The following is a 26,394-nucleotide window of genomic DNA, read 5'->3' as shown; positions in this document are numbered from 1 at the left end:
GAAGGGTGGGGAGGGGAGGGGACGGGAGGGAAAGGGGCGTTGGAAGGACAGAGCAAAGAGGGATCTGAGAAGTCTGTGCATCAGGCTGTGTTTCCAGGAAGGCATTTTTCATTGCTGGGCTAGAATGTAATCGGAAACCAGAACTGCCCACCAACACAAGCAGGCTTCGTATTCACCGCGTTTCCTCTTGATTTGATGCTGATAGCTGGTGGACCCTACCTCTGGCTTCAGCTCTAACATGGCTTGTAGGAGCAGAAAGCTGACGAAAAATGACTTTTGTTGATTCATTCAGCAATGAGTTGAGAAAAGCTAGCTGTTGACTTCGTTGAGTAAAATCAACACAACTTTTCCTCAGCTTAAGCTCTAGATTTAGTTAATGTCATTCAAAATAGATGAAAAAATAGGCAAAATATTGTGTACCCATTTAGACTCCTTCAGTCAGTACCACGGTTGTTGAGAGGCTGTGAGGACAGTAGAGTGGGTGAGTCTGGACCCTGAAGCTGGACAGTGTGGGTATCAGGTCCACCTCAGCTACTCCATGGACTTGAGTGAGCACATGACCCCTCTTTAAGCCTACTGTGGTGGCAGCCTGCCGGCTGTGTGGTTTTGGCAATTTACCTGCCCTCTCAATGACTCTGATTCCTCATCTGTGAGGTGTGGATAATAATAATAGTCCTGGCCTCGATGCAATATGTGAAGCAATGTGCTTGTGAGGACTTGGTATCTGCCACGTGGTCAATGACTAGGAGCTGTTGCTGTTAAGGACACAAACGTTGACACACGTCTTCATTAAGTTCTTCATTAAATGTCCTTTTCACGTTATTACCAATGGTTTCTAGTGACTGAAAATGTGTGCAGTGGAGGGAAAGGCAGACTACTTTAATTAATAAACTTTATATAAGATTTATTAAATCATAAAAAAGGATTTGGTATAGCCATTTTTGAAAGTGGCAATACCACTTTTGAGATCTTCAACAAGTAAGAGGACCTGTAAAGGGTTCGAAGATGTGCTGGGTGCTGCCAGGACATGTCTAGGAGATCCAAGGTTATTCCTCCAGGGTGTGCACCATGTAGGAGTTCAAGATGCTAAAGATCCAGGAACCAGGCTCCTTTGAGAACTATACTCACGCCTAGGCTACAAGGACGTGTTTGTGTTTGAGAGGCATTTAAAAAGTAATGGAAAGAGCACTGGGCTTTGTGTAGAATCCCCCCACTCAACCACTTATGAGATCTATAAGCTTGAGAAAGTTAACTGACTTCTGAGCATCAGTTTATTAATCTTTAAAACAGACACAAGGCCTGGTGCAGTGGCTCACGCCTGTAATCCCAGCACTTCAGGAAGCCGAGGCGGGTGGATCACGTGAGGTCAGGAGCTTGAGACCAGCCTGGCCAACATGGCAGAACCCCATCTCTACTAAAAATACAAAAATTAGCTGGGCCTGTGGGTTCATGCCTGGAATCACAGCTACTCAGGAGGCTGAGGCATGAGAATTGCTTGAACCAGGAGGCGGAGGTTGCAGTGAGCCGAGATTGTGCCACTGCACTCCAACTTGGATGACGGAGTAAGACTCTGCCTCAAAAAGATAGAAAAGAAAATAGATACAATAATATCTACCTCATAAAGTTGTGATGAGTGTTAAACACCAACATTAACACATAGTAAGGGCTCAATAAATATTTCCCTTTCCCAGTGTAACCTCATCTTTTTCAAGAGTAGAAATAGCTCGCCTGGTAAACCCAGAAACAGTAAACCAACAAAAGCATAGTCAGGGACAAAAATGATTCAAAGTGTATCTGAATCTACTATCACTCTAAACAACACTTCTCTTCAAAACTTTTGACGTAAAACTACCCCTTATAAATACATGATGTCTCCTCTCTATAGAGAAGAGATGTCCTACTTCAGAGAAATGATGTCCTCCTACCATAGAGAAGAGCTTTTAGACAATGTAGGTGTTGTCTTGAGGAATGTAAATAAATAGAGACACACACTAGAGTAGCTAATTCCAGGACTGCACTTCCCAGCAAGACCAGCTTGTTAACTATAAGGACAGACACACACAAAATATCACCACCTCTTGAGACTTTGCTCCCCTGACTGTCTTGCATTGTTCTGTTAGATATCTGTTTGGCAGGTGAGAGATTTTGTCACACATTACCCAGAATGCATTCATGGAGCTGGCTTACTTTCCCTCCTAACACCTAAATAAAAATTGTTGCACTGACTAAGTGCAGGGCTTGAGCGGGGAAGAGGAGAGAAGGTAGTAAAACACCCAAGGAGAGGAAGAGGCTGTACACACAGCCAGTGTTGTTGTATCAATGGGAGTAGAGTTAGTGTAGGCTCAGATAAGACTCTGGGAGATGAGATCAAGTGCACCTAGTGTTTAGATAATCGCTTCCTTCATCAGCACTTGTTTGACTTTTGCTCCTAGAACCTATATCATTAGCAGAATAGCTATTCTATCAGTTACTTATAAATAAGATAAATTTTTTGGGCTAGGTAGGATCCTGCCTACCCTTGGAAATATTACTGTATGTAAGTAAGTGTATTTCTAATAACAAACAGCCAACTAGGATATGAATTTGTAAAAACAAGCCTGGTCTTCAACTGTCGTTTGCAGAATATCTAAAACTCCTAACAGCTTGATACGTTCAAATTCCAGATGACCAAAATGAGCCCCTTGTGTTTACCATGCACATGTTTTGTTACAATTCAATGTCAAGTGTTTAAATCCATTCAAATGAAGATCAGAAAACACATAATCAATTCCAGTAAAATTAATTTGATTGGAAATAAAGCAAAATATTTGTTTATTTATTTATATGTGATAAAGCACTTATCTTTGTGTGACTAGGCTTTTATGTGAGCAAGCAGGAAAAAGACAGACATAACCAAAGTCTTTTATTAATTCCTATAAGTTATGGATGCTGCTGTGTTAAATAATGCACATTGTAAATCAGAATTAAATGCCTAACCCCAGATTGAGTTCCAGGAAGACTGAAAGTTAAATATTTTAAAACAAAACAAGTAAACAAAGAAAGAAAAATGAATTTAAGATGCATCAAACTTGTGAGGGGGGAGGGAAATTAAAACATATAAACTTATGAAGAAATCGCCTAATGAAAAAGGTGTGCAGACATTGTTACAAAAAATGCAAAATACCGGTACATGTTTAATGCAATAATGTAAGGCAAACAAACCAGAAAAACACTTATAGCAAATATTTTATACATAGACAAAGGGTAATTATCTTTATTATGTAAAAATACTCAACATGTACACACACACGCACACACACACACACACACGTACATGCCTAGACCCTTAAACGATTAGGATCAAATAGATGCTTGGAGAAAATACAATTAGGAAAAATAATCAACATCATTAGATGTTAAGTAAATACAAAACAAAACGAAATATATACTATTTACTCATCACATTAGCAAATTTTGCTTGTTTTAGCAATCTTTTTATGATAATACTCTGTTCCTGGGGGTAGAAGAAATAAAGTCTCATTCACTAGGGGAGCATTAAGCTACCCAGCCAGCCCACGCAGAAAGCAATTTCCTAACATGGATTAAGGTAGTCGTATCCTCTGAGTCGTATCTTTTCTCTAAAACTACAATTTTAAAAAAATCCCAGATGTAAAATAGCCTTCATACATTCATCATGATATTCTTCATAAAAGTGAAAAATGCCAAACAACCTAAATGTTCAACAATAGAGCGAGGATTAAGTAAAGCCTGATACAGTGAATGAATCTGATATCAGGAGACCTAAAAGTGATGTTTATGGTGACCGTATATGGAAAAGTACATTCTGTATGATTTCCACGTGTTTAACTATGTTTTGGAACATCCTGTAAAGAAACACACAAAGTGGTTGCCTTTGCTCTACAGGAGAAGAGGAAACACATAAAAGGGTAAGAACCTGGGATCCGGCCGGGCGCGGTGGCTCAAGCCTGTAATCCCAGCACTTTGGGAGGCCGAGACGGGCGGATCACGAGATCAGGAGATGGAGACCATCCTGGCTAACACGGTGAAACCCCGTCTCTACTAAAAAATACAAAAAACTAGCAGGGCGAGGTGGCGGGCGCCTGTAGTCCCAGCTACTCGGGAGGCTGAGGCAGGAGAATGGCGTGAACCCGGGAGGCGGAGCTTGCAGTGAGCTGAGATCCGGCCACTGCACTCCAGCCTGGGCGACAGAGTGAGACTCCGTCTCAAGAAAGAAAAAAAAAAAAAAAAAAACCTGGGATCTGAGTCCAAACTGTTTTTAAATCCTAGCTCTGCCACTTGAGTATATTTGACTTTGAGCAAGTTTTCAGTTCATTGTGATTAGGTTTCTCCCTCAGTAAGTTTGTGGTAAAATAGTACCCTCCTCCCGGGGTTGTTGAAAGGATTAAATTTGCTGCTAACCTAGGTAACGCCCAGCATATAGCAAGAGCTCAGTAAGCATTAGTTATTTGCTATTTATTTCAGTGATACAACCAATATGCACAGGCTTTTGTCCCACCTTTCTGCGTTTTCCAGTTCAACTTTTCTCTCTTGACCATGTTACTGTTATATTGGAAAAAAGCAATAAGTATTTACCTGAAGGCCCTGAGAGCTGGGTCAGCTGGATTTTTTTTTTTAGCCACATAGATTAAGATTCTTACTAGAATACCACAGTTTAGAGACAAAGAATGGATACTTTATGGTTGCTGAGACCCAAGAATTGAAATTGGAGTTGCAGTGACAATTCAAATGAACTTTGTGTCCCATTTCATAAGAAGTTAAGACAGTTCACTTTCCGTAAAAGATTGCTTGCCTCCTCTGGAAAAGCTGTGCCAACCCAGTATTATTCCTGCTTCCCCCCACCACCCCACTACCCCCAGCCTTTAGCTCCTAGTTAACCCAGTGCTGGGCATGCTACTTTCTCTATAACTTACATGGACCTTTTTAAAGAATGGAATCACATGTTTCAGTAACAATAGCAAGGCAAAAACTTTACAAACTTTTACAACACTGGCATAAGTAAATTTTCTTTGGCAAGGAAAGTAAATTAGGGAAAGGGGAGAGGGAGTAAATTTACGCTGTTGACACCAATACCTTTATTAATTTCTGAACATTTCAGCAGTTATCATGTATAATTTGATTTAAATGTAAATTTCTCATTCTAAAAAGATTTTAAAGTTTGAGTTATAGAGGGAAAATTAAGAGGAAAATTGCTTTCTCTTTCCCCTATATTCTCCCACGTTTTCAGGGAAAATTTTGGGGAGAAAATCTCTGCTCATATTGGAGTCTTCTCTTGCCAGCAACTAACAAGTCTGTACAATACAGTTACCAAGGCAATGTCAAGACCATGTAGACAGAGGGAGAAAATGTGATGTGAAGACAGGGAGATGATGAAAATAGACTAACAATGTAAACATGAGGAGTTTTTCTAACTGGAAAATAAATAAAATCACTCTATCCTTTAAAAGTGGTTATGTTAGCAATTCCTTTTTTTCTATATCACCTGTTCATGAACGCTTATTTGTTTCCTTTTTTTTTTTTTTTTTTTGAGACGGAGTCTGGCTCTGTCGCCCAGGCTGGAGTGCAGTGGCCGGATCTCAGCTCACTGCAAGCTCCGCCTCCCGGGTTCACGCCATTCTCCTGCCTCAGCCTCCCGAGTAGCTGGGACTACAGGCGCCTGCCACCTCGCCTTGCTAGTTTTTTGTTCTTTTAGTAGAGACGGGGTTTCACCGTGTTAGCCAGAATGGTCTCGATCTCAGGCTGACCTCGTGATCCGCCCGTCTCGGCCTCCCAAAGTGCTGGGATTACAGGCTTGAGCCACCGCGCCCGGCATGCTTATTTGTTTCCTAATTATGCCCCAATCTTTGTAACTCTGTACTGAGCCAGATCAGAATGAGTTCNAGTGCAGTGGCCGGATCTCAGCTCACTGCAAGCTCCGCCTCCCGGGTTCACGCCATTCTCCTGCCTCAGCCTCCCGAGTAGCTGGGACTACAGGCGCCTGCCACCTCGCCTTGCTAGTTTTTTGTTCTTTTAGTAGAGACGGGGTTTCACCGTGTTAGCCAGAATGGTCTCGATCTCAGGCTGACCTCGTGATCCGCCCGTCTCGGCCTCCCAAAGTGCTGGGATTACAGGCTTGAGCCACCGCGCCCGGCATGCTTATTTGTTTCCTAATTATGCCCCAATCTTTGTAACTCTGTACTGAGCCAGATCAGAATGAGTTCCACTGCATTCAAGTTAGACAAAGGGATTTTTTTACTTGTTGAAACTAGAAAGAGTTTTTTTTCAGTAAGTTCTATTGAACCATGGATTTAGCCAGACCCTCACAGGTAATGACTGCAAAGATAGATACATCTCTTGCTCCCAAAGCAGCACAGATATTTGCTGCTTAAATAAATACAACCACCAGTCAAATACTTACTCATTTTGCTAGGGCTGTTCCTTCTGTTTCAAAAAAGACTCAATTTTTCTTTTTTTCTCCTTCAGGTACAATCCTTGGATTTACCCTCCGACCATACAGAATGAGCTACCGGGAAGTCAAGTACTTCTCCTTTCCTGGGGAACTTCTGATGAGGATGTTACAGATGCTGGTCTTACCACTTATCATCTCCAGTCTTGTCACAGGTATCATAAGCAGTTGTTGGTTTGTTTGTTTTTTTTTAAGTGTGCTTATTGCAAAAGATTGCTTAGAAAAGCCATTGCTTTAGGTTTCTGCTGGATGCATGCTCTGTTCTAGAAAAAAAAAAAGATGGAAAGGAGGCTTTAGTAATGCATGAATGATTATAACTCTCGTATTTTACCAATCACAAGAGGAAACGAATTTAAGCAGCCACGTAATCTGGTTCGCCTCACCATGAACGAGGTGCTCTGCTAAACACCACACCATCAGCCTTCTCTGACCACAGTGATGTAGTTGACAACAGCGTACAACAGGTCTGTTTTCTCACCCTCTTATCCCACCCAGATAACATCTGGTTGGACAGCCTATTAGCTATTGATGCAAGAATGCTTGTTCTCAGAACCACCAGGACTTGAGCGGGAGCCTTCTTGGAAGCCTCATCAAGAGGTAATGCCCACAACACTCACCAACTCTGCTGCCACCAACACTTATCTTTTCCTGGTGTACCCGCATGATTTCATTTCCTTCTCCAGTTGCCTCCCACCCCCATTACCTTTTATGCTGGTGGGAGAAGGGGGAGGGGGCGGGAGATTTCCCCATCTGAATATTTTATCAGTGGACACTTGGATTTTTAACAAGTGGAAGCTTTGCAGGATAGGATTCTATTTTCTATGACAATGAGATAACCATTTATTCCTGCATGGGAAAAGGTGAAAGAGTCATTTGTCTATGTGATTGGTGAATCAAATGGAGCCAAGAAGTTGCAGAAAAATGTTACTGTACATTCCTTCCTGCCCACTCTTCTCTTTCCCCACAGCACATCTCTGACTTGGAGAAGGAATTTCCATAGACACTGCCCCAGCGGGATGATTTCTGGGTTTGTAGGTAAAGCCCAGAACTCAGGTATTACTGACCCTATTCTTTTTTCCACCCTTGGCTCACTGTTCCCCTATTGGGCATATACCACTCTGCCTCTATGTGAGCTGGCACTGAGAATCCTTCCCGTCCCAGGGAGTTCTCAAGGATATTTATACTTTCCGTTCAAGATCTCTGTGTGATGAGAACTTCATAGTACAACTCAAAAGTCATGGAGGAACATTCTATTACATGCCTTGGAGGGCTGGCTATTACTTAGACAGGAACTATGTCAGATTTTCCCTCAATGCCTTGCAGATCTCCGCTGGTTTCCACTTGTCCAGGGCCTTAAACAAGTGATTGCATGTACACATGTTTTCACTGGAGAATGAATTGCCCATAAAACAGTCCTGGAGTTGATTTGGTGTACTTGTTTGTGAAGCTGGGATGGTCCATTGCTGACCAGGGGTAATCACAGCAGCTACAACTCTTACCACCAAAGCTATATTCATGCTGACATGAGGGCACATGCTTATTTTATTATTCATATGCTGATATTTTTCTGGGAAACAAATTATTCATAGAAAGCGCTTGTAAGACAGAACCCACATCTGACATTTTCTGTGGTACAGCAGAGTCTCTCCTCACCATCCCTGCTGGCAGGACATCTGAATTGAGTGCCTGCCGTTTTCCTGTACACAAACTGAGGGGTTCTGGATCTTCTATACTTTCTCTTCAAGGGTGGAACCAATGTTTAGAGGTTTCTGCTTTCTCTTAACTGTGCTGAAAATCCAATGTGTTACTCTTAAAAGAGAAAAGCCCTTGTCTGATACAATTAGAGAAGTGTTACTTCCCCGTAGTAGCAGTCCCAGTTGACCACCACCTTGAAGTGGAATTTCCTGATTTTTCTTAATACCTAATAACAAACAACTTTATTGAAGAAATAAGAGCTTTGGTTGTGTAATTTTTCAGAGAAAAAAAAAAAAACTATGATGCAATCCCTTTGCATGGCTAAAGAGAAATTTTGGTCAAAACTTGGAAAATCGTCAACATTTATAATATTGTTAAAGAGAAAGGAATTATAAGCTGCAAACAACTAATATAAAGTGAACTTTTAAAAATGTAACCTAATTGCAAGTTGGGAGTGTTGCCAAATTGGACCATTAAGAGAGTTTTAGCTCTTACCCAGAACTGTGTTAAGGCAAAGAGCCTAAGGGGCATAATTTAGTTTGCCAAAGATCTTTTTAAGGTGTTAGTTTGAAGTAATTTCCAAACTACACAGTAATTTAGATATTTATGATCAAATGGAATGAATGATTGTTTCAATAAGAACGTCCTTTACAGTTTTGAATACAATAATTCTAACCCAAATGAGGGTATGACCCAGTTGTAATGGGGAAGGGAGGAACTTTTACAAATTACACAGACCCTGAGGATCCCTGTGTATACTGGGAAATGTTACTGGAGAATGTGTTGCCTAGGGAAGAAACAAAGTCAGGTTCCATTATTTTAGAGTGGAAAGGCAACCTCAAATGCCTCCAGTGGCCACGTGGGTGATGTATGTCCATGAAGCTGCCCTTTCAGGCTACTTTTTGTTTTCCTATTTTGATAGAGTCACGGATACAGAGAAATATTTTTCAACAAGAGAAGTAAGAGGGGCAAGTATGATGATAAGCGGAGAGGGAACCAACTACAGAATAATGTGGCAAAAGGAAGGCAAAGAGACTACTGAGACAAGGGTCAGATCTTCCCATTTTTCAAAAGTATCCAGAAATCTCAAATTTTTTAAGAACCTGCAGACTTTTTGATACACTTCACAGAACAAAACACTGCAAAGCAAACACAGTCTATCTACAGGCCCATTCCAACCCTCAGACTACCAATACTGGAACTCAGGTTTGAATGTCAGTGCTATTCATTATGAGAAATGTACTGCTAAACTTGTGTGCCCATGAAGCTATTACCGGATTTCATACGTTGCCTTATCCAATCACTGGCAGTCCTGTGCCAAAGCTTAACTGATAATGTGGAATTCCCTACTGAACATCATGTTTACTGCTGACTAAACAAATTGCTATTGGAAAGCCTCTTCTCTCCATCTTCTGGGTATAACAGCATTGTGTAGTAGCCATTCTGGTCTTTTCTGCACCAGAAGGAATAGTAGAGTAAGAACTCAGGTCACACTCCCATAGGAAATATTTCCCAGTGGGAAAATACTTTATAGACTTGTTGCTTCTAAGTTCAGTTGTCCCAGGGTCTGTAGACAGAAACTGAAATGCATAAAATTATTATTGTTTCCTGGACTAAGCATTTTATTGTGGAAGATTCTAGAAAACATGCTATAAGTTTAATTGTACTAAAGCCACATTTAAATTCTGAGACATCTAAGTTATATATTTTACTTGAAACATCCGTGTTTATGAGTTGTGGCTCTATAGCCCTTGCAAGCCATGTTCCCTTTTCCCTGAATTTGAAACTCCAATCTTTCCAAACATCCCTGGTGTGTATTAGCATTCCAGAGGCTGCCAGAAAGAAGCTGGGAGGAAGCCTAATGGCTAGATTTCTACTCAAGTACCTATTTTTTGAATAAGAAGACTATGTCTATGCCAACACACCACACAATAAAATAGGGGTTTGGTGCCAGTTTCTATTGATTTGGTCAGGATAGGCAGCCAAACTAGAAATTTCATGCCAGAAATATGAGTTGGTTTGGCTGACTTAGCCTGACTAAATTCACTGGATAATAATTAAATGTCACATCTGGTTGTGCTGTGTAGACATAAGTATTACCTCCTCACTTCGGAATCTTTTCAGAAACTAGTGCTTTCTTCTTTTCTCATTCTAAGCGTGCATTCCCACTCAATCACTTACTTCAGAAGAAATCTTTGGTGTCACCCCAGTTTTCTGGAAGTGGGGAGCACAACTTTTGACAGGCAATCTCTGTGGAGTTGGGCATGATGTAAGTAAAAGAGGTGAGAGAGGAGTGTCAACACAAAAGTGTTTGGGACCTATGGTAGGGCACACTGGAGGCAGGATTATCAAATAGATGAAATTTCTCATTTAACATTCATTCACTCTTTAACAGCTGTTTATTGTGCTCCTACTATATGTCAGACACTGGAGATATGTGAATACAAAGATAGAGTTCCCAAGAAGATGTACGTTGGGTGCTGAGGAGTGAGCTTCCCTGCATCCCTTAATTCACACAATGTATGTCAGCAAATTCCCATTCCAGTTCCAGCTAAAAGGAGATAAGACTTGTTCTCTGTACTCCCAACAAGAAAGAGACAAGTTGATTTTTAAGAACATGATTTCAAATCTGATTTTCATGTCACAGCATCTCCATCCTAAAGTCAACTAGCCCAGAATTTTCCATCATAGGTACCACCTCAGTCTCATTTACTTAATATTTTCTTTAAACCAACATACTCTTCTTCCACAGCCTACAATCGTTACCCAAAATGGAAACCTCCTATTACTTGTCATGTGAAGGAGATAAGTAACAATGTTATGAAATTGTAAACTGATACAATTGCCTAACAAAGGCTCTGGGAGCCTGTGACCCCACTCCCCCACTCTTATAGTATTTTTAAATGGCCGGGCACTGTGGCTCACGCCTGTAATCCCAGCACTTTGGGAGACTAAGGCTGGCGGATCACTTGAGGTCATGTGTTCGAGACCAGCCTGGCCAACATGGTGAAACCCCATGTCTACCAAAAATACAAAAATTAGCTGGGAGTGGTGGCATGCGCCTGTACTCCTAGCTACTCGGGAGTCTGAGGCAGGAGAATCACTTGAACCCAGGAGGCTGAGGTTGCAGCAAGCCAAGATCGCGCCACTGTACTCCCGCTTGGGTAACAGAGTGAGACTCCATCTCAAAAAAAGAAATATAAATAAATAAATAAATAAATAAATAAATAAATAAATAAAAGAGGGGATTAGTAAATGTTAACAAGGTGTTAAATACACATTAGCACCAAAATAAGACTGCCTTTCCTGTAATCCAAAGAATCAAAAGAAAATTGAAAAGAATGACTTCCTCACTGTGATTTAATATTAATTAAGGTAGGGTTTCCACACCACCAGGACACCTATCCCACTTTGGGAAGCACTGATCTGGTCCAATCATTCCTGCAGTGTCCCTTCCAAATGACTGTCCAGCTTCTTCCTGAACATTTCCAAGGACAAGAGATCTTTGGAACCCATTTGTCCTTAGAAAACTCTAACAATACTTTTTTTGTATCCAAAATAAAACAAATAAATTTAAAAACCAGAAAAACAAAACACAACACCTGTCTGTCTGGTCCTCCAAGCTCTATGATGTGTCACGTATTATTTGGGCAACTTCTTTTCAAATCTATAGACCAACCACTTCAGTCGAATGTGGGACTCAACAACTGTTGAAGGCAACAAGCTGGAATCACCACCAAAGGGCTTTCTTATTTAAAAATAATAAATGTTGTACCTCCAAGTATGGTCCTTTGGCTTCAGAGAAACGACAGTTGCAGTGAGATTGAACTGAAGTTTTGTCATTTCATTTAACACAAGAGGGCTAGACAATTCTTAAATCTGGAGCATCTGAAGGGTTTGTCAAGGGCTTGCAAAATGAGTCAAAACCACTTAAGAGAAATTTAATATCTTAAACTATGCATTGCCATGGCTCTGGTGTATAGCTGAGGCCTGTTTGAATACTCTGAGCATTTATGGACAAGAAAAGGAGCTGTAGATTTCACCACCTGCCCCCTCAACACCTACCTGTACATTGTATTGAAAAAAACAAACAAACAAACAGTATCTATCTCAGGCCGGGAGGAGTTTCTTTAGGCTTCCCTTTCATTCTCTGTAGAATGTAAGTGATAGGATACCTGTGTCACAAGGTTGTTGTGAGGATTTATGCCTGGCACATAGTATGTGCTCAATTAGTGGTAGTTGTTGGTGGTAAGAGTAGCAGCAAGAGCTGTCCTCTGGTGGTTCCCATTGTATAAATGAAAATTCTAGAGCAAGAAGACAGAGCTTCAAGTCAGGGGCACGGAACTAAGGCTCCAGATTCCACACGTCTCATTTGTCTGTGATCCCTGAAGCAACCACTTTCCTATTAAGGTAAATGGAAGAAACCATAAAATTAATCCAGTAACAACATGGGAGTCAGCGAGAATTCTTTCCTCATTACTGGAAGGGATAGGTTTCTGCCCTACGGCATGGAATTCGATTACCTTATCACAGCTGCATAATTCTAAATATTATCATTGGTTATACAACTGCTCCGTCTTTTCTGAGAAACTCAGCCCCAGTGTGTAGCACCCTGGATTCCACGGGGCAGCACATTCCATACACTGCACCCGTGCTGTGAATGGAGATTTTCGGACTGACCAAAACTTGAGGTGAACTGAGTCTCCATCATAACACTCAAACACACTTCATGGCAGCCTGGAAACAAGGCAATCATTACGAAGCTTCAGCCCAGTTCATCTGAAACCAACTTACTGGGCCTGCTTCATTGTCTCTCTAGGACTAATTACAAACATGTGGGAAGGGAAGCTAAGGAATGCCTGTCTAGAAAGGGAGGTTGTATAATGTAGTGGGAAGAACCCATCTGTGGGATAAACTTTTTTTGCATCATGTAGAAAGTAAATCTGGGTAATTAAATGTGTGTGTGTGTGTGTGTGTGTGTGTGTGTGTATTTAGGTTTTGGTGAGGTATAAAGTCATTTAAGCTATACCAAAAAGAATTTACCTTTCCATTACAGATGATTCATTCAGTAAGCATTTGTTGAGGATTTTTATGTGCCAGGTGCTTCTCTAGGAGCTGAGGATACCAAAATGGAGAAGACAAGATTTCTGCCCTCAAGGCGTTCAACGTCTGGTTGGGAGATGGACTCATGATTGCAGTATTCATGGTATCAGTGACACGGGTAGTACCATCTCAATGAAGGGACAACTTAGGGAAGGAACGATGCACCAGTCTCTTCTCCTGCCTCTCCCGTATTCGGGCTTCCTTGCTGGGAAATAACTCTATTAGCAGAGAAGAAGGGGCTCTTTTCTTTCTTTCTTTTCCTTCTTTCCTTCTTTCTTTCTTCTTTCTTTTCTTCCTTTCTTCCTTCTTCTTCTTCTTTTTTTTTTTTTTTTGCCCTGAATTGTTTTCCTCTCACCTGAGTCTTTCACCATTAAATGCAGAAAGAACCAGAGGTGGGGCCCTGTGAAATTCCCAACAAAAGTCAACCTGGGGAAGTAAAGAAGAAAAGGTGCTTGACAGGCTTTCAACCACAGAAACCTTCCCTTTCGGAGGGAGCTTGCAGGAAGGGAGCCAGGAGACTTGAGGATCTCTGGGCTCATGCAACCTTGCTCCCAGAGCAGGAATCCCCTCTCCAGCCCCTGGAAAGTGGACATGGAGCTCCCCCGAATGCTCCATTCTTACGTGGTCTTAATTATGAAGTCTGTCTTCTGTGAGGTCCACCTATTGGTCCTAATTGTGTTATTTGGCACAATTAGGATGGCAGTTTTTCAGATGGTCTCAGGGAGAACCTAGCAGTCTCTTGCGCACCTGAGCATAAGCGAAGTGTCCCAGTGCTGCTTCTATGCCTGTTCTCCAGGCCCTTCACCATCCTGACTGCCTCTCCGCCATCCACTGTGCTCCCAGAGCTGATCCTGGTGATCCAGATGTCATGTGACTGGGTAGGGACAGTGGCCTAGATCCAATCCTCTATTAATGCAGGCCAAGGTTGGGTCTGCTGCTTTACCAGCCATGACAAACCATTGGCTTAGAGGAGTTAAGCTTGTGGTCAACTAAATCTTGCAGAACTGACTGTGGAAAGATTTTTGTGGAAAAAATGGAATTGTTCTTCAATTAAAAGATCAGTAATAACCGGCACACGGTTTTGTTGTGGGACACTGCTTTCCAGAAGGCTTGAGCCTGTGCAAGTTAGAAATTCTTATTTGCTAATTTCAGCAGCTTCAAGTGAGCCAGTGATTTTGATCAGTTCTGGTTTGGAAGAAACTTTTGAAAATTTAAAGAAAATGTAAATAAGAAAGGAAAGTTTAAAGTTTCCTTTATCTCTAGGAAAAATAAGATTTTCCACCCTTAACTTATCAACTTAAGTCTCCTTCAGAATGCTGTGGAACTTCAGGTTTCTTCTGCTGATATGATCTTTGTTTCCAAGAGAGTGAGTTACCTGATTAATTCTGATTTGGAGGTTTGTGCCTAAGGATTGGAGGTAGCAGGTGAGGGTTGGAGGCGGGGAATGCTTCCGAAGTGAGGCACCATCTTAGGCTCTTCCAATTTCTAGAGTTCACATTCTGAGAGGTTTCACTGTCCCATCAGATTAATTGCACTACATAGAGGTAGTGCCCAGCCCCCAATTCCTGCCCCCTACCCCAGAGTTCCTTAATTAATTGATCTGAAATGGAGCTTGGGAATTGACGTTTATTTGTAGTTCTCTAGATGATGTTATTTTGCGCCCACGGTTGAGAACTACCACTTTACAGTTTTTCTAGAATTGTTCTTTGTTTTCTGGTGCCACAGTTCCCCAGTGTTACCACTTTAGTTGGTATCTTTATTAGTTCAGACACCCCCTCTTTTAGGAAGCTTTCCCTGGCTTTCTCCTGCTAATACAGGCTTGCAGAGGTGTAGGTACTATGTTTCCACCTTATCACAGTTACGGCATCACAATGGAATGTGCTGTTAACATTTCTGTCTTCATCATAAAGGCTTCTTGAAGGTACTGTGTCTTTATCTGGCACATTCTTTGCATTGCCTAGAGGACAAAGTCTGCATTCTTGGCACAACAAATAAGACCCTTAGCAGCCTTCGCAAGCCCCTCTACCAGCTTTATTGCCTGCTGCTTCCCTGGCAGAAACCCTGTCCCTCTCTCAACGTCCTAATGCCCTCAGCACTTCATCCTTAGTATGTTTCCCTCTTCCCCAGCTCCATCAGAATTTTTTACCTCCTTCAAAGTAAATTGAAAGCTTAGCTTTCAGTCTTTCCATAAAGTTAGCCCTACTTGCTCCAGCTGAAAGTAAGGATCCCTCCCTGGAGTACCTGTCACTGTCACTCATACATTACCAGCACATGCTGTCATGCTCCAAACTAAACTGGAGCGTTCCACTAAGACCGTGTTTTATGTATTTTTGTGGCATCTGGAGCAAAGTTCATCCTGCCTGAGAAGTGTACAATTTTTAATGTTTTTTTTTTCTTTCTTGAGATGAAGTCTCGCTATGTCACCCAAGCTGGAGTGCAGTGACACGATCTCAGCTCACTGCAACCTCCACCTCCCGTGTTCAAGGGATTCTCCTGCCTCAGTCTCCTGAGTAGCTGGGACTACAGGCACCCGCCACCACGCCCAGCTAATTTTTGTATTTTTAGTAGACAGGGATTCATCATATTGGCTAGGCTGGTCTCAAACTCCTGACCTTGTGATCCGCCTGCCTCGGCCTCCCACAGTGCTGGGATTATAGGCATGAGCCGCCACGCCCAGCCAGTTATTTTTAATCACAAAAGCAATGCATTCTCTGTTAGAAATGACACATACAAATATTGATGAGCACAAAGTAAAAAGTGAAATACTACTCTGCTGAGGTAACCACCGATAACAGTGCTAGACCTGTTGCTGGAGAAGCAGCGTGTGGTAGGGAATAAGTGTTCTGGCTAGAAGGACTGAGTTGGAAGCCCAGCGTGGCCACTTCCCAGCTCAGTGACCTTTGAAGGGCTACTTTATCTCTCTCTGCCTCAGTTTCTTTATCTACGCAGTAGTAGTATCTACCTCATTGGATTGTTGTGAATATGCAAGTTAATACTCATTAAGCATACTGCCTGACACACAATTGCTGCTAAAACATCAGCACTATTAATCTTTCACACTCTTTGTTAAAAGCTTACACACAAATATACCACTGTTTTTATGAAAACGGAATCTTGTATTGTTCTATAATATGCTTTATTTGGATAGTATTCTCCTATATTAGTACATGCAGATATGCCTTATCACTGAATGATTAGCGTATTTGTAATATTCTGCTCTTTCAAATAATTCTGCAGTAAACTTCAGCATGTATGTATCTTTGTAGTCTATTTCTGAATGATTGATGACTAAAAGCAGAGTTGTTAGAGCACCAAGCAAGTGCATGTAAAATCCAGAGAGATACTGCTAAATTACCTCCCAAAATTATTCTCCCAAAATGTGCTGTTTTCTACTCCTTCAGAAGATATTATCCACTATAAATTCCATGCAGTTTTATTTAAAGTCATTTTTATTACTCAGGTGGTGCATGAATGCTTATATTTGTGTAAGTAAAATAGAAAATGCTATATATAAGGGAAAACATGAAAGTACACTGCACACGCACACACGCGCACACACACATACTCACAAACACAAAGACCCCCAGTATATTGACTTTAATTTGAATCAACTTCTGAACTGATTACCCTGGAAATGACTGGGAACCTGCATTCCATTATAAAAAGACTCTGTGCCCATAAAGACAAGTAAAAAGATGCTGGAGTTTCTCCTAGCAGAAATAGACAGAGAGAGAGAGAGAAGAGGTGGGGCGGGGGGCAGCGGGGAAGGGTCTATATCCAGACAAGAATTTCTGTGGCCATGTCATGAATTGTATGCCTCCAGAGGACAGTTCTGTTTTTTCCCTCTGTTTGGCATTTGGTGGTCATTTCATGATACGCAGAAAGAAAACTTTGGAATAGTGCTATTCTCTGCTGAAGGATTGATTTACCTGAATGATCTTCCAGTTTTGAGTCTGGGCAGAATCTAGGGTCCTAAGTCTTAAGTTTCTGCAAATTTATTTTACCAGGCAAGATAGACTTCTTTTTGTTTCTTCATAGTGAAGATCCTTGCAATAATCTCAGATCCTCAGGCTGGAAGCCAGTGCATTACCCCATGATGTCCTTCTTTCACTAACCCATCAACTTCTGTACTATCAGTGTAACACGCTTCTCAACTGGACTGCCTCATATGGGGATATAGGCTTGCCTTCTTTGTGTTTATTTTTTAAAACAATTGTTTGCCGGGCGCGGTGGCTCACGCCTATAATCCCAGCACTTTGGGAGGCCGAGACGGGAGGATCACGAGGTCAGGAGATCGAGACCATCCTGGCTAACATGGTGAAACCCCGTCTCTACTAAAAATACATTTAAAAAAATGAGCCGGGCACGGTGGCGGGCACCTGTAGTCCCAGCTACACGGGAGGCTGAGGCAGGAGAATGGTGTGAACCCGGGAAGCGGAGCTTGCAGTGAGTGGAGATCGCACCACTGCACTCCAGCCTGGGCGACAGAGCAAGACTCCATCTCAAAAAAAAAAAAAAACAATTGTTTGAGTTTTCATCCAGGTTTCCTTCAAAGGGAAGAAATTTCCCCTAAATTACCAAAAGAGTTTCCTCTCACAAGGCATTGGATTAAGAGTGCCCAGTAGCTGAGTTTTGTGATTCTGAGGATAAGTAATAAGTCAAGAAGAGCTATTGGCTAATCCTTTAGAAGGATTCTATAAGAAGAGTAAGATGATTGTAAGCTTCCTAGATCCAAGCTGTTAAAATGACATCCGTATTACCAAGACTTGTCAGTACTGTGAAGGGAAAACAGAGGGGAAACCCTATATATATAAACACAGTCTTGTTTCATCTGTGATACCCCTGGTCCCCCTCCTTCATCTACATTGCCACCCCACCTACACCCACCACTTGATTATTTTATAGCCGATATTTTATTACATTTTTGAAAGCAAAGGAAACATAAGACAAATGTACTATTTTAAGATTATATTAACATAGTTCATGTTTCTTTAATGCCCCAACACACATACACACACATACACACACACACACCAAGGGCTGATCACTTGAACAAATTGTTAACCAATTGACTTGCTTCCCATTTCTGGTATAAGCTTCTGTACCAGTGCTTTATATTAATTACCAAAACCCTCCTGCAGCCAGAACATGATACATCTCTAGTACAGGATGACACAATAAAATATTTATGCTATGAAATTTGGGAACAAAATTTTTCATCATGGCATAATGTGCATGTATGGGCACACACAACTTTGTCTGTTTATTCTGTTTTCAGAAGTCCTTCCAATTCTAAAATACATTGTAGTCTGACAGTGCCTCTAATGTTAGTAATTCTTTCTAAGTTTATAACTTTTCCAGAGTTTCTTTCTGCACTTTAAGGTTTCTTAACTAGATTATTTCTAGTTGAGCTGTAATTTCAATGTGTAGTTCTCCAGAGTGTTTGTGCTAAGCGTGGAAGTTTCATTATTTTAAAGCTAACTCCCTGAAAGTATATTACAAATGTTCTACAATTGTAATATAGTGATTCATACCAAAAAAAAGAAAAAAATCCCTATTGTCAGCATACCTAAACTACACACTAAATATTTAAGAAAAAAAGTGGAAATGTTAGTAGTTTTTATACTAGAATCTTGCCATTTCTTTTTCAATTTAGAATAGAATTTGATTGTCTTATCTTGGGACTCTATGCTTCACGACATACCTGAAAGCATTCTTTTGGCATGGATTTGGAAGATAGTTTTAGAGCCAGACATCAATGTAGTAGTTCTCAAGGATACTGACAATTCATAACATTCTTATGGGTATAATAAAAAAGTTTACATATTGAATTCTATAATATAAAGTAGGAGCACACTTACTATGAGAAATATAGCTCCTATGCAATATAAAGGCAAAATTATAAGCATATTTCCATAAACAGTAAAAGCTATTGAATCTAAGCATGATTGGCAATTTCGAATGTTCCAATATCATTTAGGCATAATGCTTCAAAGTTTTCAAGCCCTTTTTCTGTTAGCTTTCAGAAAAGTAGAGGACAAGAAAGGATGAAGAAAATTTATAGTGAAAATCTTAAAATAGAGAGAATTCAATCTATTAACTTTAATCTATAAACTTTTTTTCGCCGAATTGGGTACAGTGGCATCATTATTTGATTTTAGCAGCAAACATTTGGGTTTAGCTTATGGAAGGCAGATGTCCTGTGGGAACGTGACTTGAAGTCACCATATAACGTCTCACTAAATAAACATCTGAACTGTAACTTGACAGCTACGAAGTGAGGTCAAGTGTCTGAAAGTGCTGTGTACACCCCGTAAACATGTTTTCCTTATGTGAAAGATGCATTTCTAGCAATGCGTATCAGACTTTCAAAACATACTTGCTGCCAAACTTTGCCACCCACCGCTAACCTCCATTTGATCCTTAGAAGGTAGAAACTTACTTTACAATAGAAAAAGATATTATTTTATTTGTATGATGTCCTAAAATTATTTCTTGGTATTGATAGACCTAGGTTTATCTTATTTCAAGTTTTCCTTATTTTTTAAGAGGTTTACTGAGATGTAACTCACATACATGCAATTTACCCATTTAAAGTGTATGATTTAATGACTTCTAGTATATTTATAGAGTTGTGCATCCATCATCACAATCAATTTTAGGAGATTTTTATCACCCCAGAAATAAAGCCTGCATTCGTTGGCCATCATCCCCTAATTCCCCCAACCCCTCAGCCCCAGGCAAACTCTAGTCTACTTTCTTTCTCTGTAGATCTATTTATTATGAACATGTCATTCAATATATGGTCCTTTGTGACTGGCTTTTTTCACTCAGCACAATGTTTTCAAGATTCATCCATGGTGTTGCATATATCAGTACTTCATTCCTTTTTATGGCTGAATAATATGATATATGCATATTGCATATACATGGACCTGTGGTATGTCCATATAATGGAATATTACCCATTCATATAATGAACATATCACGTGTCTATATTCCATATATGACATGTCTATATAATGGAATATTATCCATTCATTAGTTAGATATTTGGGTTGTTTCTATATGTTGGTTTGGTTTGGTTTTTGCTATTATAAATAAGGCTGCTTTGAACATTCATGGACATACATTTTCATTTCTCTTGTGTATTTACTTAGGATAGAATTGCTGGGTCATATGATAACTCTTCTTAGCCTTTTGAAGAATTACCATGCCATTTTCCAAAGTGGCTGCACTATTTTACATCCCCAGCAGCAGTGTGTGAGGGTTCTAATTTCTCCACTTTCTTACCAACACTTCTTATTATCTGTCTTTTTATTATTATTCATCTTTTTATCAGGGCGGGTATCAAATACTGTCTTACTGTGGTTTGATTTGCACTTCTCCGATGGCTAATAATGTCAAGTATATTTTTATGTGCCTATTAGTCATTTATACATCTTCTTTAGAGAAATGTCTATTCAGATCCTTTGCCCATTTTTCAGTTGGGGTGGCTTTTTATTATTGAACTGTAATTGTTCTTTATATATTAAACTTACACTTTGCAAAAATGCTGGGCACTAGACTATACAGGGATTACTATACCACTTGTCATAAATCATAGCTATGGTCCTCCCTGAGAATTCCTTACTGTAGTTAACACCTGTTCTAAATAAGCACTCTTAAGTGCTTGTTACAAAGTGTAACGTGGGCCAGGTGCGGTGGCTCATGCCTGTAATCCCACCACTTTGGGAGGCCGAGGCAGGTGGTCAAGAGTTCGAGACCAGCCTGGCCAACATGGTAAAACCCCGTCTCTACTAAAGATACCAAAAAATAGCCGAGCGTGCTGGCGTGCTCCTGTAATCCCAGCTACTCGAGAGGCTGAGGCAGGAGAATCGCTTGAACCCAGGAGGTGTAGGTTGAAGTGAGCCAAGATTGGGCCATTGCACTCCAGCCTGGGCAACAGGGCAAGACTCTGTTTCAATAAATAAATAAATAAAGTGCAATGTGAATAATAAAACATTGGTGAAAATCAGTAGTTTTATACTATTATGTACTTTTGAAATGAAACATCTCCCCACCTATAGCAAGGAGATATAATAGCCAAAACCAAAAAGGAAATACAGTGGGACATCATTAGTAATACATTTTGGTTGTCTTAGGTGTGAGAGGACTCTTGCTCTTATCTGCATGATACATGTTTTAGGTAAAACTTCGAAGTCATAAGATATGTAGTCTAGGTATTGTAATTGTGCATTTCACATTTCAAAAACTGTAAAATTCAAATGTTAAGTCTTTGGCTACACTAAAATAATTGTTGAAATCCCTGAAAATGTAGATGGTAAACTCATCAGTTATAACTTTTTGTTGCATTCCAATATAATATGAGTTTATTTCTTTAGTTGTAGTGAATAAAAATAAAGTTAATTGCAAAAGTAAACCAGGTAACACAACTATTTGAATATACTTAATACTATTGAACTGTACCTCTAAAAATAGTTAATATGGCACATTGTATTATGTGTTTTATAGCATAATTAAAATTTTTTTAATAAATCAGATATCAATATTTTAATGTCAATTGTTTTGAACGGAATATTCTAAATGATTACTTGCTTATCAGTCTAACTGAAGCACAGTTAATCACTCTTACGCTGCTTTGAGTACACTGCCTTGAGTTAGATAGCTCCTCCCCATCCTAAATTTTACTTTCTGAGATGAGTAATACAGATACTCAAGTTAACCAGGATGTTAGTCTGTGGGTCAGTGATCAGGTATCTACAAGTCAAGACATTCCTCAGCCGCCCCTGTGGTTGCCCTGTGAGGTGGTTGGGGTAATGGTGGGCCTGAGGGGAGATGGCTGCAACAGGAGGATCTCTGAATTACATACCCAAGTTCCCTCTCAGGAATGTGGATGCTAAAAGTGAAGTGCTGTTAACAAATCTCACTGGTATGAAGTAGATTTTACAAGGTGCTTTGATCTCAGGCTACATCTCAAATTATGGGGTAGCCTTATTGCTGGAAGTTCTGTGTAGATCTTTTACAATAGTATTGCATTTTACATTCATTATAATGCTTTTTATTATGAGTTCTAATTCCAAGTTAGTTATTTTTAATTCAGAAAGAAAGTAAATATTTGCTTTCTGGAGGTATCTGCACTTGAGTATCTGCAAGGAGAGCCCCTCAAGCTCTGTTTTTGGATCCTCCCCTTTCGAAAGCACTAATTGGACCTCAAAACCAGATTTTATCTTTGAGGACTGACTTCCACTGCCTTTTTTTTTTTTTTTGACAGAGTCTCACTCTGTCACCCAGGCTGGAGTGCAATGGCATGTTCTCGGCTCACTGTAACCTCCGCCTCCCGGGTTCAAAGCAGTTCTCTTCCCCAGCCGCCCAAGTAGCTGGAATTACAGGTGCCCACCACCACGCCCAGCTAATTTTTATATTTTTAGTAAAGATGGGTTTCACCATCTTGGCCAGGCTGGTCTTGAACTCCTGACCTTGTGATCTACCCCCCTCAGCCTCCCAAAGTGCTGGGATTACAGACGTGTGCCACCATGCCCGGCCATCCACTGCCTTTCGACCATCAATAAAAAAGGCCAAAGTGAAGCTTCCTGGAAAGGCTTCCTAAGCCAACCATTCTCAGTAATTTTGGGGTTGTTTCATTCGTCCTTATTTGGAGGAGGCTAAAATCAGTTGCACAGTTGTGGTGAGCATTATGGAGTCCTGTTATTTGAATTAGCCATTATTTCATATTTAATTGGAGAGTTGGGGTTAATGTTTTCTTCTATCTCAAGTCTTGAATTCCCAGCAGAGGCTATACAAAATTTATTTCTACTTCATACACCAGTTTATCATGATGCAGATTATTGCTCATTTTCATTCTTGAGTAGAGCTACAAGTCAAGCAACTTCTTGCATTGATATTGATGTCCTCTTTCACATATATAAGTAATGTATGTAGTGATTATAAGACATTCCTTTTGTTCATTAAAGAAAACTCGCAGAAGACTCTTTGGAATAAGCTATGTATAAGCCACTGAATACTCTTTAAAGAAGCAAACCTATGTCATTAAGGGAAAGCTAAAGACACGTAAGCTTTTTGAAGTTGAAGCTTTTTGAAGGAAGGCAGCATTGCTTGGTTGGTGCAACTGCCGGAGACAGGACAGACAGGTCTGACCAAGGACAATCTGGAATTGTAAAGAAAGCTGACAGAATATTGCATGGACAAGTTTAGATAACAAGGGCTGGCATTTTTCACTAACACTTGGTTTCCTCTGTGTGTTTTCTTTTCAGATTTATCTTTTCTGTGTTGAAATCCACACAAGGGACATAAAATAACCCTCAAAAAATATAAACACAATATCCAAACTTTTTGGAAATTTAAATGTTAAGTATTATTCAGTAATGTCTGCCCACTGTAGCTGGACAAAACCACATTCAGGTCTATGTGTCAGCTTTGTCCCTCAGCCCTGTGATTTGCTTTTGGTGGCTCAGGGCCACCTTTCCAAGGGCAAGCTGCATGAAGGCAGACAGCGCGTCTCCATTTTGATGAAGCTTTGCAGTCAAGCTCCTCAGTGTGTGTTAGAGAGGCATAGAGCTCTACAAGGGTATGTTCATGTCTATAACAATAATTGACCTCCCTAGTGGAAAGACAGGATTTTCCCAAGGAAAATAGTTTGTGGTGTCACATTTGTGGTCTCTCTAAAGAGACAATTCCATAAGTGGTTCCTAAGCCTTGGAAAATTCTCTTTTGCAATAGTACCCACAAATAATGTTCAAAGAGCTATTTTTGAAGAAAGGATTCCTCACATTTTTGCAGGTGTAAGTCATTCCTGCCTCAGTGGAGTACAAAGAGTGACGTGAGGGAAGCAGACCTGCTGGCAGGAATTTTAAAAGTATACTATATTTGTCCCACGTTAACTGTTCTTCTGGGGTATAAAGGTCAGGGATAGAACTGGTCCTGTGGGATGTTTCTCATTGAAACCACCTCTATTCCAAAGCCCTGGTGTCACTAGCCCAGATGTATCTATTCTAATAAAATATTGGTCTCATATGACAACCGTTACAAAACACACATTTTCATTTGTTTTTCTTTATCTAGTCTACTGGAAATGTGTGATTCTTTTGTAGTTTCAATTAGGAGTCTAATTTGGTCTTTTTCCTCTTAAAATACTTTTCAAGTCCTGTGAGTACTCAACAAACACTCACCATTGACCAATTTCTATTTCTAGCCACATACTGGTTGGTCATAATGAAACCTACTTAGAGGATTTGAATGAAATAATTTAATTATTTTCAGTGTATGAGAGGCAAAATTATCTGCCATGAATTTCTCTGGAGTAAAGCATCCTCAGTCCATCCAAGTAAATGTTTTCATTTTTGAAGTTCAATCAGGAAACACTCAAATTCAACTGTATTTTTTGTTAAGAAGAATATTTCCTTTGGCATTCAAAATGATCCCAAACATTGCTTGAGGAGAGAAGTGGGGAGAGAGACCACATGTATTAAAGCATATTTAACCAATTTTACTTTGGCACGTTTTGTTTTGCCATTCTACCTATCAGTCTTCTCACACCGAAGAGCACTTATAAACATTAAGATCGAATTTTCATCTTTTGTGGAAGGAGCTTTTGTCGGCATTGGAAAAAGGGAGATTTGGGTCAAATTTTGACTGAAGGGTCATTTCCTTAGCAAACATCCAGACTCCAGGGATCCATTTTGTTTTATTTTTGCCACTGAAATCAGTTTCTGAGAAAAGGCAAAAGTCAAAATTATCAGGCTTTAAAAGAGAGCAGTTTCTTTTATCACAATTTGCCGCACTAACTTCATGGCTTTTTGTTTGTTTGTTTCTTATTTTTAATTTATTCCAATATTTCTTTGGAGGAGACTAAAATCAGCTGTGAGTGTATGGTGAACATTCTGGAGTCAGGGTTAATGTGTAAGCCATTCTGCATTTCTCTCATCACTTAGATTTTTATTTAATTAAGGCATTAATTAGCATGAAACTTACTATTTGGTGTCTGCTTATCTCTTTTTTTGTGGACCAAGCACGTAGATGTGCAAGGAACAGTGTTTTTTTATTGTAAATACTTTTCCATGATTAAGAGGTTTTTTTATGATTATACTGTCTCAATGTTGAAAGAAAAATTTTTAAAGATTTGCATTTCAATTTTTTTACCTATAGGCAAGACTGTACCACTCTGAGCAACAAACTTAAGTTTCAGAAATTTAACTTAGGAACTTTTCAAGGAAATTTGAGATTTGTGTCAAGAAACCTTTTTACTAACGATTAATGTAATTTGGAACACGGTTCTTAAGTTAATGTGAATGTGCAAAATCTACCATTTTTGCCGCCATAATAAGTCAGATCCTGTACTACTTAGAGATGCATTCTGTCCCACATCCCATGCTGTCCATTCCTCAGAATAGTTTGGGAGTTTAGCTTTTACAACCTTTGGTTGCCCTTGGAAGGTATTTATGGCTTGGATGGGCTTTGTTCATAATCACAGTGTTCTTATAGGATAACCCCCCTGGCCTTGCTGTGACACTGAGCTACTGATAACTTCTCACGTGTCCAGATAATCCAAATCCACATTCAAAAAGTGCAGCATCATCAAGACAGACTTGAACAGGGCTTTTTTAGTCATCAACAGGTCATTAAAGATAGCACATCTCACTATTTTTCCCTTCAACTACACACATTGTAAAGACTTAATGGGGGAAGGTGTAAGATTTTGATCTCTTGTGATCCTAACTGCATTAATGGCCTGTAGTTCAAAGATTACTAAGATTGCAATAGAAGAAAAAAATATAAAAGCAAAAAAATTTCCCAAAAAATTACCACAAGTATATACTTTTATACTGCACATAATGAACATCCCTGACTGTACAGTGCTGTTATTATAGTCCTTACGTATGTTTAATTGTAAAAATCACATATCTACCCTACTTGAATGAATGTATCTGATTGACTCATTGGTAAAAGATTCTTTATCTCAGCTGGGCCTGGTGGCTCACGCCTGTAATCCCAGCACTCTGGGAGGCCGAGGTGGGTGAATCACTTGAGATTGGGAATTCGAGACCAGCTGGACCAACATGGAGAAACCCCATATCTACTAAAAAAAAAAAAATACAAAATTAGCCAGGTTGGGT

At 40.0% G+C, this 26,394-nt stretch overlaps 1 protein-coding gene across 1 annotated transcript in view; it reads left to right on the top strand.

Annotated features, from left to right (window-relative positions):
• Positions 1-26,394, top strand: part of SLC1A3 (solute carrier family 1 member 3) — an 84,716-nt gene that overhangs the window by 18,797 nt on the left and 39,525 nt on the right. Inside the window, exon 3 of the mRNA XM_017868907.1 lies at positions 6,481-6,618. Coding sequence (XP_017724396.1) covers positions 6,481-6,618 — 138 coding nt within the window. The remainder of the gene's footprint in view (positions 1-6,480; positions 6,619-26,394) is intronic.

Source organism: Rhinopithecus bieti, unplaced genomic scaffold (genome assembly GCF_001698545.2).
Source record: "Rhinopithecus bieti isolate Rb0 unplaced genomic scaffold, ASM169854v2 scaffold_4911, whole genome shotgun sequence".
Taxonomy (NCBI): Eukaryota; Metazoa; Chordata; class Mammalia; order Primates; family Cercopithecidae; genus Rhinopithecus; species Rhinopithecus bieti.
This window is presented reverse-complemented; position numbering and strand designations above follow the sequence as displayed.